At 44.4% G+C, this 15934-nt stretch overlaps 1 protein-coding gene across 2 annotated transcripts in view; it reads left to right on the top strand.

Moving 5' to 3' along the window:
• The window catches only part of slc12a5a (solute carrier family 12 member 5a), a 176562-nt gene that overhangs the window by 133419 nt on the left and 27209 nt on the right, over positions 1-15934 (top strand). For both annotated transcript variants that reach the window (XM_031825697.1, XM_031825696.1), the window contains exons 5-6: positions 10125-10179; positions 10808-10938. In XM_031825697.1, coding sequence (XP_031681557.1) covers positions 10125-10179; positions 10808-10938 — 186 coding nt within the window. The remainder of the gene's footprint in view (positions 1-10124; positions 10180-10807; positions 10939-15934) is intronic.

The raw sequence follows: 15934 nt of genomic DNA, 5'->3' as shown, positions 1-15934 counted from the left end.
TTAGTGGGGTTGTGTGTTTGTTAGTGGGTTTGTGTATTTGTTAGTGGGGTTGTGTGTTTGTTAGTGGGGTTGTGTATTTGTTAGTGGGGTTGTGTATTTGTTAGTGGGGTTGTGTGTTTGTTAGTGGGGTTGTGTATTTGTTAGTGGGGTTGTGTGTTTATTAGTGGGGTTGTGTATTTGTTAGTGGGGTTGTGTATTTGTTAGTGGGGTTGTGTATTTGTTAGTGGGGTTGTGTATTTGTTAGTGGGTTTGTGTATTTGTTAGTGGGGTTGTGTGTTTGTTAGTGGGGTTGTGTATTTGTTAGTGGGGTTGTGTGTTTGTTAGTGGGGTTGTGTGTTTGTTAGTGGGGTTGTGTGTTTGTTACTGTTAGTGGGGTTGTGTATTTGTTAATGTTAGTGGGGTTGTGTGTTTGTTAGTGGGGTTGTGTATTTGTTACTGTTGGTGAGGTTGTGTATTTTTTAGTGTTAGTGGGGTTGTGTATTTGTTAGTGGGGTTGTGTGTTTATTAGTGGGGTTGTGTATTTGTTAGTGGGGTTGTGTGTTTATTAGTGGGGTTGTGTATTTGTTAGTGGGGTTGTGTATTTGTTAGTGGGGTTGTGTATTTGTTAGTGGGGTTGTGTGTTTGTTAGTGGGGTTGTGTATTTGTTAGTGGGGTTGTGTGTTTGTTAGTGGGGTTGTGTGTTTGTTAGTGGGGTTGTGTATTTGTTAGTGGGGTTGTGTATTTGTTAGTGGGGTTGTGTGTTTGTTAGTGGGGTTGTGTATTTGTTAGTGGGGTTGTGTGTTTGTTAGTGGGGTTGTGTATTTGTTAGTGGGGTTGTGTATTTGTTAATGTTAGTGGGGTTGTGTATTTGTTACTGTTGGTGAGGTTGTGTATTTTTTTGTGTTAGTGGGGTTGTGTATTTGTTAGTGGGGTTGTGTGTTTATTAGTGGGGTTGTGTATTTGTTAGTGGGGTTGTGTAGGGGTTGTGTGTTGGGTTGTTGGGTTGTTGGGTTGTTTACAGCGTATGTTGTTGTTAACATGAATGTTGTTGATAAGGTATGTTGTTAACATGCATGTTGTTTACAGTGTATGTTGTTGTTACCATGAATGTTGTTGATAGTGTATGTTGTTGTTAACATGCATGTTGTTTACAGCGTATGTTGTTGTTAACATGAATGTTGTTGACAGCGTTCTACTTCTCAGCCACTCAGTCATCACAAGGCTGTGGAACAGTTATATGATTATACTCAAACATATGGAATATTTAGACTACACATCAAATGGGCCGTTTCGCCATCATTCGTTCTGGGAATTATTTCTATGTTAAGCGTCTCTGGAGCAAAGTCCCATTAACCCATATGTTGGAAGGAGCATCCGAGCGTTATCAACATGGTATTCTACCAGAGGGGAGTGGTGCTCATGTGTGTTATACCCCCTGCTCGTAGCCTAGCATATCACACCGCTGTCTATTCTGACCACTAATAAAGCATGTCGCTAAAATTTGCTTTAGCTGTCTGGATGGAAAGTTTGATGTTTGTTTGCCCTATTCATTACTTCCGGGTCCTGCGTCCCCTATTCATTACTTCCGGGTCCTGCGTCCCCTATTCATTACTTCCGGGTCCTGCGTCCCCTATTCATAACTTCCGGGTCCTGCGTCCCCCTATTCATAACTTCCGGGTCATGCGTCCACTATTCATTACTTCCGGGTCAAGCGTCCACTATCCATTACTTCAGGATCAGCGTCCACTATCCATTACTTCAGGATCAGCGTCCACTATCCATTACTTCAGGGTCCTGCGTCCACTATTCATTACTTCAGGGTCCTGCGTCCACTATTCATTACTTCAGGGTCCTGCGTCCACTATTCATTACTTCAGGGTCCTGCGTCCACTACTCATTACTTCAGGGTCCTGCGTCCACTATTCATTACTTCCAGGATCAGCGTCCACTATTCATTACTTCTGAATCCTGCGTCCACTATTCATTACTTCCATGTCCACTATTCATTACTTCAGGGTCCTGCGTCCATTATTCATTACTTCCAGGTCCTGTGTCCATTATTCATTACTTCCAAGATCAGCGTCCACTATTCATTACTTCCATGTCCCCTATTCATTACTTCAGGGTCCTGCGTCCATTATTCATTACTTCCATGTCCCCTATTCATTACTTCAGGGTCCTGCATCCCCCATTATTCTGCCCTCTGTCCTGCTTCGTTTAAATGCTAAGAGCGTCTATCTCTCTTTCACTTCTTGCTTTCTCCTGCTAAATATGTTAGTCAGTCTCTCTTTTGCCCTCATTGCTCTGCTTCTCCCTAAATGACTCCCTCTTTTCCCTTTCCTTGCTCTCATCTCTCTCAGTCTCTCTGTCTCTCTCAGTCGCTCTCATCTCTCTCAGTCTCTCTCAGTCGCTCTCATCTCTCTCAGTCTCTCTCTTTGTCCCTCAGGACCAAGACGTTACCTGTATCGCAGTGTTTTTTCCATGGCAAAAATGTAAACACAAAGCCAGTCAGAAGACATGATTAAGCAATTGTTTATAATGCATAGATTTCTATTGAACTCTCAGTTCTACGGGTTTACCTATGTAGGGGCTAGGGGTCGAACCGGAGTTCAGCGCGTGTTTACTAATTTACTAATTTACTAAGTCCTGCTAATGCTGTCAGAGGAGAGCCTGCTCCAGCAGACTGATGTATACTCTACAATACAGTGAATGAACTTGCCCTTCTGTGGCATTGAAAAGTCTAGTGCATTTATGTAATGATGGCTATAGTCACTCTCTTAGGGCAGGTTCAAACCACTTCCTGTTAAACTAATTTTAGCACGACTTCAGCAAGTGCATTCAAAGGCAGACAGTTTTAGTTTAATTTGGACGATACAATCGTAACTCCACTCTATGTCGTCTGAAGGTAATCTAGATAATGTTGTCCCTTTTGAGGCTAGTGCTGGTGGTCATCAAAGAGACAGGCTCAAAGCCGCCCTCGGCTCCCAATCCCTTAGACTCATATTGTCGGAAACACTGTGGAATCGACGGCTTAGCTTGTTAGGGACATGCGGATTTGTGATTTTTTTCCCGGCCTCTCCATGTACCGCTTTGGGGAGAATTCCCAGCTCGTCCCATGGTTAAGCTCCCTGCCGAGTGGCATTGTGTTGTGTCTCATCCGGACTCAGCAGATGGTATGGCCATGTAATCAGCGTTTTTAGTGGCTCGTGTGTAGGCCAGGGGACATGTTGGTACGGTGGCGTCTCGGGGATGCCAGGGCAGTCTGAAGATCACTCAATACGACAAGCCCTCTGGAAAGGATATTAGCTGAAGCTCCTGAAACTGGAACAGAAAAACGTTCTGTACCTGTGGCAATAGAGCCCCTTGTCGGATCGTGAAACTACATGCCAGTACACTCACATTAAGTACCATGCTCTACACAAGTTTTTTAATGTTGTGTTTTCTCACATTAAAAACCATAGCTTATGTGAGTGAACATGAAACCCATGTATGACTTTTCTTTAAGCAGATCGATAATAGATGCTTTGCAGCACCATGTTTCTAATATGGCAGTGTCTAGCTACCACCGTACTTCTAGTGGCCTTGAAAATATACAGCCTCCCCCCCTCGCCCCCCAGTCAGATCAGACTCTCACCAAGTAACTCACTTAACTAGGAATCCTACTGTAGCTCGTTGCGTTTCTAATACCAGCTCTCTGGGAAGGCTTTGGTTTCTGAGCTAATGTTACTGTACTACAGTCTGTAGGCCTATAACATGAATGTCATTGCTCCAACCATGTGTTATCCCCATCCATCCTTGAATAGGAAAACCCTATCCATTTAAGAGATCCCAAGTGCTCTGGTATTACACTTTGCTATCCTCTTATAAACAAAGCATTAATTCAGTCCTGAAGTCTGTGGCCAAATTCTCCTTTGGATCTCTGGGTAGAGATCCCCAGTGGGTAGAGATCTCTGTTGGCTGTCCCAGTGGGTAGAGATCTCTGTTGGCTGTTCCAGTGGGTAGAGATCCCTGTTAGCTGTCCCAGTGGGTAGAGATCCCTGTTAGCTGTCCCAGTGGGTAGAGATCTCTGTTGGCTGTTCCAGTGGGTAGAGATCCCTGTTGGCTGTCCCAGTGGGTAGAGATCTCTGTTGGCTGTTCCAGTGGGTAGAGATCTCTGTTGGCTGTTCCAGTGGGTAGAGATCTCTGTTGGCTGTTCCAGTGGGTAGAGATCCCTGTTGGCTGTCCCAGTGGGTAGAGATCTCTGTTGGCTGTCCCAGTGGGTAGAGATCTCTGTTGGCTGTTCCAGTGGGTAGAGATCCCTGTTGGCTGTTCCAGTGGGTAGAGATCCCTGTTGGCTGTCCCAGTGGGTAGAGATCTCTGTTGGCTGTCCCAGTGGGTAGAGATCTCTGTTGGCTGTCCCAGTGGGTAGAGATCTCTGTTGGCTGTCCCAGTGGGTAGAGATCTCTGTTGGCTGTTCCAGTGGGTAGAGATCTCTGTTGGCTGTCCCAGTGGGTAGAGATCCCTGTTGGCTGTCCCAGTGGGTAGAGATCTCTGTTAGCTGTCCCAGTGGGTAGAGATCCCTGTTGGCTGTTCCAGTGGGTAGAGATCAGTGGGTAGTGATTCCTGTTAGCTGTCCCAGTGGGTAGAGATCCCTGTTGGCTGTTCCAGTGGGTAGAGATCTCTGTTGGCTGTTCCAGTGGGTAGAGATCAGTGGGTAGTGATTCCTGTTAGCTGTCCCAGTGGGTAGAGATCCCTGTTGGCTGTTCCAGTGGGTAGAGATCCCTGTTGGCTGTCCCAGTGGGTAGAGATCCCTGTTGGCTGTCCCAGTGGGTAGAGATCCCTGTTGGCTGTCCCAGTGGGTAGAGATCCCTGTTGGCTGTCCCAGTGGGTAGAGATCCCTGTTAGCTGTCCCAGTGGGTAGAGATCCCTGTTGGCTGTCCCAGTGGGTAGAGATCAGTGGGTAGTGATTCCTGTTAGCTGTCCCAGTGGGTAGAGATCAGTGGGTAGTGATTCCTGTTAGCTGTCCCAGTGGGTAGTGATTCCTGTTAGCTGTCCCAGTGGGTAGAGATCCCTGTTGGCTGTCCCAGTGGGTAGAGATCCCTGTTGGCTGTCCCAGTGGGTAGAGATCCCTGTTAGCTGTCCCAGTGGGTAGAGATCCCTGTTGGCTGTCCCAGTGGGTAGAGATCCCTGTTAGCTGTCCCAGTGGGTAGAGATCCCTGTTGGCTGTCCCAGTGGGTAGAGATCAGTGGGTAGTGATTCCTGTTAGCTGTCCCAGTGGGTAGAGATCAGTGGGTAGAGACCCTTGTTAGTTGTCCCAGTGGGTAGAGATCTCTGTTAGCTGTCCCAGTGGGTAGAGATCTCTGTTAGCTGTCCCAGTGGGTAGATACCCCTGTTAGCTGTCCCAGTGGGTAGAGATTCCTGTTAGCTGTCCCAGTGGGTAGAGATTCCTGTTAGCTGTCCAAGTGGGTAGAGATCAGTGGGTAGAGACCCCTGTTAGCTGTCCCAGTGGGTAGAGATCAGTGGGTAGAGACCCCTGTTGGCTGTCCCAGTGGGTAGAGATCAGTGGGTAGAGACCCCTATTGGCTGTCCCAGTGGGTAGAGATCTCTGTTGGCTGTCCCAGTGGGTAGAGATCAGTGGGTAGAGACCCCTGTTGGCTGTCCCAGTGGGTAGTGATTCCTGTTAGCTGTCCCAGTGGGTAGTGATTCCTGTTAGCTGTACCAGTGGGTAGAGATCAGTGGGTAGTGATTCCTGTTTGCTGTCTCAGTGAGTAGAGATCAGTGGGTAGTGATTCCTGTTAGCTGTCCCAATGGGTAGAGATCAGTGGGTAGAGACCTGTGTTAGCTGTCCCAGTGGGTAGTGATTCCTGTTAGCTGTCCCAGTGAGTAGAGATCAGTGGGTAGTGATTCCTGTTAGCTGTCTCAGTGGGTAGAGATCCCTGTTAGCTGTCCCAGTGGGTAGAGATCAGTGGGTAGAGATCCCTGTTAGCTGTCCCAGTGAGTAGAGATCAGTGGGTAGAGATCCCTGTTAGCTGTCCCAGTGAGTAGAGATCAGTGGGTAGAGATCCCTGTTAGCTGTCCCAGTGGGTAGAGATCAGTGGGTAGAGATCCCTGTTAGCTGTCCCAGTGAGTAGAGATCAGTGGGTAGAGATCCCTGTTAGCTGTCCCAGTGGGTAGAGATCAGTGGGTAGAGATCCCTGTTAGCTGTCCCAGTGGGCAGAGATCAGTAGCTGCTGCTGAATCATGACGTCGTTGATGTCACTTGGTATTGTGACCCTCTGGGAAAGTGTTTTTGCCGCAACTGAAGAGAGGACGATTACACAGCGAAGAGGAGCTCAGCCATCAGGCTGCTGCACTTGTCAGCATCTCTGTCGCACCATGGGCCAATCAAAATATGGTATTTGGAATCTGGAAGTCTTTGTTGTTGTCACTCTGTTCTCTCAGTAAATAAAGTCTTTGTTGACCACGGAACCAAATAGGAAGTCATTGCAAACCAAGAGATTCAACTCAAGTTTTATGCACACAATCATTTTTTATCCTGATCTACATCAGCCTCAGATGAGAGATTAGGCAACTTCCGTCACTCAGACAGACAGGATTAAAGCCCTCATCTCATCCTGATGCTGTGTTCATGTTTGATTTGCATTAGTAACTCTTCATTTCAACCCACCAAGACACATCTTCTAAATACAGTCATGAATATGAAATATGACACTTCCTTAAAGCCATAGCAGCCAATAATAATTGAGTGACAAATAGTTAGTAAGTTGGTTGGTATATGTTGCAATGTTTATACTCTACAGACACAATTATGTTTATGTTTGTTAGGGTGTTCTTTGCAATCCCACCTGGTTTGTTATGTCTGCTGATGGTATTTGTTGTCTGCTGATGGTATGTGTTATGTCTGCTGATGGTATTTGTTATGTTTGCTGATGGTATGTGTTATGTCTGCTGATGGTATTTGTTGTCTGCCAATGGTATTGGTTATGTCTGCTGATGGTATTTGTTATGTCTGCTGATGGTATTTGTTGTCTGCTGATGGTATTTGTTGTCTGCTGATGGTATTTGTTGTCTGCTGATGGTATTTGTTGTCTGCTGATGGTATTGGTTATGTCTGCTGATGGGATTTGTTATGTCTGCTGATGGTATTTGTTATGTCTGCTGATGGTATTTGTTATGTCTGCTGATAGTATTTGTTGTCTGCTGATGGTATTTGTTATGTCTGCTTGTGGTATTTGTTATGTCTGCTTGTGGTAGCATCAAAGTCTTGTCAATTACAAGAGGCTAAAGTAGAGTGAATTTATGTTTCTTCATATGAGATGGTCTCTTACTAAAAGCTGCATATTGAACCATCTCCCTGGTGATTCATAATGAACCATCTCCCTGGTGATTCATATTGAACCATCTCTCTGGTGATTCATAATGAACCATCTCCCTGGTGATTCATATTGAACCATCTCTCTGGTGATTCATATTGAACCATCTCTCTGGTGATTCATATTGAACCATCTCTCTGGTGATTCATATTGAACCATATCTCTGGTGATTCATAGTGAACCATATCTCTGGTGATTCATATTGAACCATATCTCTGGTGATTCATAATGAACCATCTCTCTGGTGATTCATAATGAACCATCTCCCTGGTGATTCATATTGAACTATGTCTCTGGTGATTCATATTGAACCATATCTCTGGTGATTCATAGTGAACCATATCTCTGGTGATTCATATTGAACCATATCTCTGGTGATTCATAATGAACCATCTCTCTGGTGATTCATAATGAACCATCTCCCTGGTGATTCATATTGAACCATCTCTCTGGTGATTCATAAAGAACCATATATCTGGTAATTCCCTGAACCAAACACTGCATTGGCCCAAATGGCTCCTTCTTAAATATGATACCGATCACTGCCCGCACCTGCTCGCCCGTCCAGCATCACTACTCTGGACGGCTCTGACTTAGAATATGTGGACAACTACAAATACCTAGGTGTCTGGTTAGACTGTAAACTCTCCTTCCAGACTCACATTAAGCATCTCCAATCCAAAATTAAATCTAGAATTGGTTTCCTATATCGCAACAAAGCATCCTTCACTCATGCTGCCAAACATACCCTTGTAAAACTGACCATCCTACCGATCCTCAACTTCGGTGATGTCATCTATAAAATAGCCTCCAACACTCTACTCAACAAACTGGATGCAGTCTATCACAATGCCATCTGTTTTGTCACCAAAGCCCCATACACTACCCACCATTGCGACCTGTACGCTCTCGTTGGTTGGCCCTCGCTTCATACTCGTAGCCAAACCCACTGGCTACAGCTCACTGGTAACCATAGCAGCACCCACTCATTGCACGCGCTCCAGCAGGTACAGTATATCTCACTGGTCATCCCCAAAGCCAATTCCTCTTTGGTCGTCTTTCCTTCCAGTTCTCTGCGAACTGGAACGAACTGCAAAATCTCTGAAGCTGGAGACTCATATCTCCCTCACCAGCTTTAATCACCAGCTGTCAGAGCAGCTCACAGATCACTGCACCTGTACATAGCCCATCTGTAAACAGCCCATTTATCTATCTACCTCATCCCCATACTGTATTTATTTATTTATCTTGCTCCTTTGCACCCCAGTATCTCTACTTGCACATTCATCTTCTGCACATCTACCATTCCAGTGTTTAATTGCTATATTGTAATTACTTCGCCACCATGGCCTATTTATTGCCTTAACTCCCTTATCTTACCTCATTTGCACTCACTGTATATAGACTTTTTGTTTTCTTTTGTTCTACTGTATTATTGACTGTATGTTTGTTTATTCCATGTGTAACTCTGTGTTGTTGTATGTGTCGAACTGCTTTGCTTTATCTTGGCCAGGTCGCAGTTGTAAATGAGAACTTGTTCTCAACTGGCCTACCTGGTTAAATAAAGGTTAAATGAAAATAAAAAATACCCATCCACTTCAATAATATACTTGCGAACGACATTGTCTCCGCTGATTCATATCATCCTATCAACTAGTCATAATGATACAGTGTTATATAAAGAGTATTGAGTCCCTCCCAGGTGACAGTCAGTAAGTGCTCTATCTGCCTCTCTTTATAACGTTCCCACACAGCTGTATCGAGTGATTCCCTCAGCCTCAAACTACCTCCTAAAATGTTCCAGCTTGCCCAGATACATCAGATAAAACACTTAAACAATTACTGTCTTCTCTGCTCTCCTCAGAGAGAGGGAGCCTTACTTCATTGTGACCCGATTAGGAATACAGCAAGGTTGTGCAGATTGTTGTTTATCCAGACAGACGGCAGTGTCCACAGGTGACATTAACCATCGCCCACGCCCCCTTTCCTCTCACAGGAAGACGGCTGCTAGTTATTATCTCTCTCTCTCTCTCTCTCTCTCTCTCTCTCTCTCTCTCTCTCTCTCTCTCTCTCTCTCTCGACATTAAGGAACCACGGGAATGAAATACTGTTACTGTTAAGGCATCATTTGTTTCTCAAACACACACACACACATTAATGACTTGATTTATTTTAATCCCCCACGTCCCTTTAGTTTTCCCTCTGTCACTCTCTCTTACACATGTATTACTCACACAAACTCTTCCCCTGTCATACACACACACACTTTTCCCCTGTCATACCAACACACACTTTTCCCCTGTCATACACACACACACACACTCTTCCTCTGTCATACACCCACCCACCCAACACACCCACACACCAACACACCCACCACAAACGCAGCCAACCACCCAACCACCCACACACCCACACACCCACAGACAGAGTTCTCCTCTTCTAGTTCTACTCCCTTTACCTTGCTGCTGTAGTATGGGTTCTTTAGAAATGCCCTTCTACAGTCCGTCTCTATTGTTCCATGACCTAACGCTGCCTCTCGTCACGTCTCTACTCATTACTGATCATTGGTGTCCTTCAGTACGAACCAAAAATAATATGGTCCTCCAGACATGGTCATTTTTTCCTCATTTGTGTTTCGCCTGCAATGCCCGTGAAATATCCTGTCATTAGTGAATAACAGATTGAACGTAATACAATCCTAACATCCCATTTCCCCTCTCTGCTCTCTTCTCCCTCTCTCTTTAGACTATGCTGACTGTTCTGCTCTCTTCTCTCTCCCTCTCTCTTTAGACTATGCTGACTGCAATCTCCATGAGTGCCATTGCCACCAATGGTGTTGTTCCAGGTGGGTGAACATGCGTTGGCATCCGGCCTTGCTATTGGGACTACTACTTCTACTAAAGAGCTGGTTTTGGCTCAAAAATGCATATCCATCGTTTTAGCCCTAGCAACGCTATAATATTAGTCACGTCCAGACTCCTGGGACCCCACATGAAACTCATATGGCTGTGTTTATATGATTAGATATGGTATCTAATAATCACGTCTCATCCTGGCTTTACTCACCCCTTGGTTGGCTGAGATCAGAGGTGAGAGGAAATGACATGCTTGGGCAGTGAAGTAACAATGTAGCCACCATTTTGTGGTGTAAATCTGGGTCATGTTCATTAGGCACCAAATGTAGAAAATGGACTGAAATAGGGAGGGACTGCCTGGACATTTCCAATAAGAAACACTCATTTTCATTTCCCAAAGTCAGAGACCCTGCTCTGATTGGAGAATAGTAGGGTTTGGGTCATTTACATTTAACATGACATGAAATACAGTGATGCTGTAAAAGACGAAATTCACACACATCATTCCAAATCCATATAATTTCAAATCAGTTCATTTGAGATGCAGTTTGTATACAAACTGTAATTTAAAAGTACAATATGTCATTGAAAGAGTGTGTATTTATTTGCTGTCTGCAGCTGGAGGCTCCTACTACATGATCTCCCGTTCTCTGGGGCCTGAGTTTGGGGGTGCCGTGGGCATTTGTTTCTACCTGGGAACAACGTTTGCTGGAGCCATGTACATCCTGGGGTCCATCGAACTCTTACTGGTAAGAACCTGGGCTTGAAATAATTATCTTTATATCTATCCAGCTCTCTCTCTCTATCTCTCTCTCCCTCTCTTTCTATCTCTCTATCTCTCTCCCTCTCTTTCTATCTCTCTCTCCCTCTATCTTTCTTCCTCTCCCTCTGATTGCGTGTATCTGTTTGTTTATCTTTCCTTCCTTTCCTTCTGTCTGCCCATCTCGCTCTCTCTTTCAATCTGCCCATCTCGCTCTCTCTTTCATCTCTCTTTCCATCTGCCCATCTCGCCCTCTCTTTCATCTCTCTTTCCATCTGCCCATCTCGCTCTTTCTTTCATCTCTCTTTCCGTCTGCCCATCTCGCTCTCTCTTTCAATCTGCCCATCTCGCTCTCTCTTTCACCTCTCTTTCCATCTGCCCATCTCGCCCTCTCTTTCATCTCTCTTTCCATCTGCCCATCTCGCTCTCTCTTTCATCTCTCTTTCCGTCTGCCCATCTCGCACTCTCTTTCAATCTGCCCATCTCGCTCTCTCTTTCACCTCTCTTTCCATCTGCCCATCTCGCCCTCTCTTTCATCTCTCTTTCCATCTGCCCATCTCGCTCTCTCTTTCATCTCTCTTTCCGTCTGCCCATCTCGCTCTCTCTTTCAATCTGCCCATCTCGCTCTCTCTTTCATCTCTCTTTCAATCTGCCCATCTCGCTCTCTCTTTCATCTCTCTTTCCATCTGCCCATCTCGCTCTCTCTTTCATCTCTCTTTCCATCTGCCCATCTCGCTCTCTCTTTCATCTCTCTTTCCGTCTGCCCATCTCGCTCTCTCTTTCAATCTGCCCATCTCGCTCTCTCTTTCATCTCTCTTTCAATCTGCCCATCTCGCTCTCTCTTTCATCTCTCTTTCCATCTGCCCATCTCGCTCTCTCTTTCATCTCTCTTTCCATCTGCCCATCTCGCTCTCTCTTTCATCTCTCTTTCCGTCTGCCCATCTTGCTCTCTCTTTCAGTCTGCCCATCTCGCTCTCTTTCATCTCTCTTTCCGTCTGCCCATCTCGCTCTCTCTTTCAATCTGCCCATCTCGCTCTCTCTTTCATCTCTCTTTCCGTCTGCCCATCTCGCTCTCTCTTTCAATCTGCCCATCTCGCTCTCTCTTTCATCTCTCTTTCAATCTGCCCATCTCGCTCTCTTTCATCTCTCTTTCCATCTGCCCATCTCACTCTCTCTTTCCATCTGCCCATCTCGCTCTCTCTTTCATCTCTCTTTCCGTCTGGCCATCTCCTCCTGTCCCTCTTAATTTGTCTGTCTTTATTTCTCTTTATCCTGCTTTGATGCTATTTTCTCCCTCTCCAACTGTCCACAATGAATTCTAATAAATATAAAGATCATTCATCGTTGTCTGTCCCCCTCCCTCTCTTTTTCCACACTGAATCCTCCTCTCCCTGTCGCTGCTCTCTCTTGGATTAAGAGCTGAGTAATTATGTAAATTCTGCATAAAGGAGAGATAAGGCCATTGACAGAATAATGAGACCATTCGTAGAAACTGCCATCACTTTGGTCCAGTGTTATCTACACACTAGGGGTGCATCTCAATTGTATTTCCTTGATTCCACGCCTCCTCTTTCCTTGTCTTCCTCTCAATATGCATTGGAGGTCTGAGGTTTCTCCACTCAGACTATCTCCTCTCACACATTTTGACAAGAGAGCGAGGCGAGAGCACGCAAAGACATCACTATCACCAAAAGCGACAACAGTGACACATCAAAGGCTGTGAGTGTGACAGGCTTGTGATGCTGAAAATACAGCGACCATTATACCTGCGCACTCCCATGTAGGAGAGCACACTTTTTGTCAAACACAAAGACAGAAGTCGCACACAGCATGATGTTAAAGAGTAAGCAGCCTGTTCACTCAGACATAATAAGCCAGTTGATCCCTATCGTTATTTTCAGAGATAGCTAGCTAACAGCAGCTAGCTAACAGCAGCAAGCTAACAGCAGCTAGCTAACAGCAGCTAGCTAACAGCAGCGAGCTAACAGCAGCGAGCTAACAGCAGCTAGCTAACAGCAGCGAGCTAACAGCAGCGAGCTAACAGCAGCTAGCTAACAGCAGCAAGCTAACAGCAGCGAGCTGCAATAAAATGAAATGAAAACAGTTCCACTCACCAAATTATGATCATTTGAAACTTAACTTCTTGTTGAAAGTTCATCTTGAAAAGGGAGAAGTTAAGAAATTAGCAACAACATCCTCTTTGATAACACCTGCTGCTGCTGCACACTAGCCTACAACAAAACCTAGCAAAACCGTAGGAAAACTGCTGCACACTAGCCTACAACAAAACATAGCAGAGCCATAGGAAAACTGCTACACACTAGCCTACAACAAAACCTAGCAGAACCGTAGGAAAACTGCTACACACTAGCCTACAACAAAACCTAGCAGAACTGTAGGAAAACTGCTACACACTAGCCTACAACAAAACCTAGCAGAACTGTAGGAAAACTGCTACACACTAGCCTACAACAAAACCTAGCAGAACCGTAGGAAAACTGCTGCACACTATTGCACAGTGACCTGTCAGCCTTCGAGAAGGTGGAAGTTTCCATACGTTTTTGTAAAAATGGTAGAACCCATTACAATGAGAACTTGTTCTCAACTAGCTTACCTTAAAGGTGAAATAAAAAAGACAAAATTAAAAAAAACGAATCAAAATGTGATTGGTTGATTCCACTGTCACTCCAGAATTCTGCCCTTAAGGTGTCTGCAAACATAGGTTTGCTAGGCGAAGAGGACATCTGAGCCTCGCATACTCCCTTAAAAGACCTTGACTTGAAAAATGAGAAAAAAACTGCAATATTACTGTTTGTCCCTTTTGAGACACCGTATCAACAACATAGCCAGTGTACGCTTCTTCAAAATAATCAGAATTAATCTAAGCTATATCAAGAAATCTGTAATTAATTTGTATGTTTTTGCAAAGGCGGTCTTAGTTGCCCAATTTTACATCTAACTAAGATATTTGTTGCAGTATTTCTTGTTGAATGACAACAAACACTTAATTGAAGAATCCCTTCCATAGTTCCTCGTCACCGAAGAAGGGGCATAGACTTCGGGTACCAAACTTCGACTTGCCTCAAGAAAGAAATGTGTGCTCAACCAGCTGAACAAACAAAAACGTCACACATTTTTTGTCATAATATATGCACAAACTGTTTCAACAGGGAAGCATGCGACAGGCTTAATACAGTTGACTGACAGGCTTAATACTGTTGACTGGCAGATGCCTTCTGAGGGCTTAGCCAATGGTGAGCTACACTCTTAGAAAAAGGGTTCCAAAAGGGTTCTTTTGGCTGTCCCCATAGGAAAACCCTTTTTGGTTCCAGGTAGAATCATTTCAGGATCCGTGTAGAACCCTCTGTGGAAAGGGTTCTACCTAAAGGGTTCTACCTGGAACCAAAATGCGTTCTTCAAAGGGTTCTCCTATGGGGACAGCTGAAGGACCCTTTTAGGTTTTAGATAGCATATTTTTCTAAGGGAACACTAAAGAAACATCCTGATTGGATTACATTATTTATTCTCAGTTGGAACCCTTTCCTTTTAACACACACTGAAGATATTCAATCAGAATGTCATTGAAAATAATAATATAATTAGAATATAATTGAAAAGATAAAATACCACTAAAACAAATGTATTTGTTTTAAAAAAATACAACAATTATTTTAGAAATCCCAGAAGGCCTTGAAGGATTCCCACTGACAGTTCCCCACTACAACTCACTTGTTGTGGCTTTCTGTTCAATTTGTCTTAAATTGATTGGCTTGAAAGTATGGAAGAGGAAGAACACGTTATTAAAGATGTGTTAGGACGGCATGTCTGACTACTCTATTTAATAGCTACAGTTGAAGTCGAAAGTTTACATACACCTGCGCTAAATACATTTAAACTCAGTTTTTCACAATTCCTGACATTTAATCCAAGTAACAATTCCCTGTTTTAGGTCAGTTAGGATCACCACTATATTTTAAGAATGTGAAACGTCAAAATAATAATAGAGAGAATGATTTATTTCAGCTTTTATTTCTTTCATCACATTCCCAGAGGGTCAGAAGTTTACATACACACAATTAGTATTTGGTAGCATTTCCTTTCAATTGTTTAACTTGGGTCAAGCGTTTTGGGTAACCTTCCACAAGCTTCCCAAGTTGGGTGAATTTTGGCCTATTCCTTCTGACAGAGTTGGTGTAACTGAGTCAGGTTTGTAGGCCTCCTTGCTCACACATGCTTTTTCAGTTCTGCCCACAAATGATCTATTGGATTGAGGTCAGGGCTTTGTGATGCCCACTCCAATACCTTGACTTTGTTGACCTTAAGCCATTTTGCCACAACTTTGGAAGTATGCTTGTGGTCATTGTTCATTTGGAAAACCCATTTGCAACCAAGCTTTAACTTCCTGACTGATGTCTTGAGATGCTGCTTCAATATATCCACATAATTGTCCTCCCTCATGATGCCATCTATTTTGTGAAGTGCACCAGCCCCTTCTGCAGCAAAGCACCCCAACAACATGATGCTGCCATCTTCGTGCTTCATGGTTGGGATGGTGTTCTTTGGCTTGCAAGCCTCCCTATTTTTCCTCCAAACATAACGACGGTCATTATGGCCAAACAGTACTATTTTTGTTTCATCAGACCAGAGGACTTCTCCAAATAGTACGATATTTTTCCCCATGTGCAGTTGCAAACCGTAGTCTGGCTTTGGAGCAGTGGCTTCTTCCTTGCTGAGCGGCCTTTCAGGTTATGTCGATATAGGACTTGTTTTACTGTGGTTATAGATACTTTTGTGCTTGTGTCCTCCAGCATCTTCACAAGGTCATTTGCTGTTGTTCTGGGATTGATTTGCACTTTTCGCACCAAAGTACGTTCATCTCTAGGAGACAGAACGCGTCTCTTTCCTGAGCAGTATGATGCCTGAAGGGTCCCATGGTGTTTATACTTGTGTACTATTGTTTGTATAGATGAACGTGGTGCCTTCAG

This window comes from Oncorhynchus kisutch, linkage group LG5 (genome assembly GCF_002021735.2).
Source record: "Oncorhynchus kisutch isolate 150728-3 linkage group LG5, Okis_V2, whole genome shotgun sequence".
NCBI lineage: Eukaryota > Metazoa > Chordata > Actinopteri > Salmoniformes > Salmonidae > Oncorhynchus > Oncorhynchus kisutch.
This window is presented reverse-complemented; position numbering and strand designations above follow the sequence as displayed.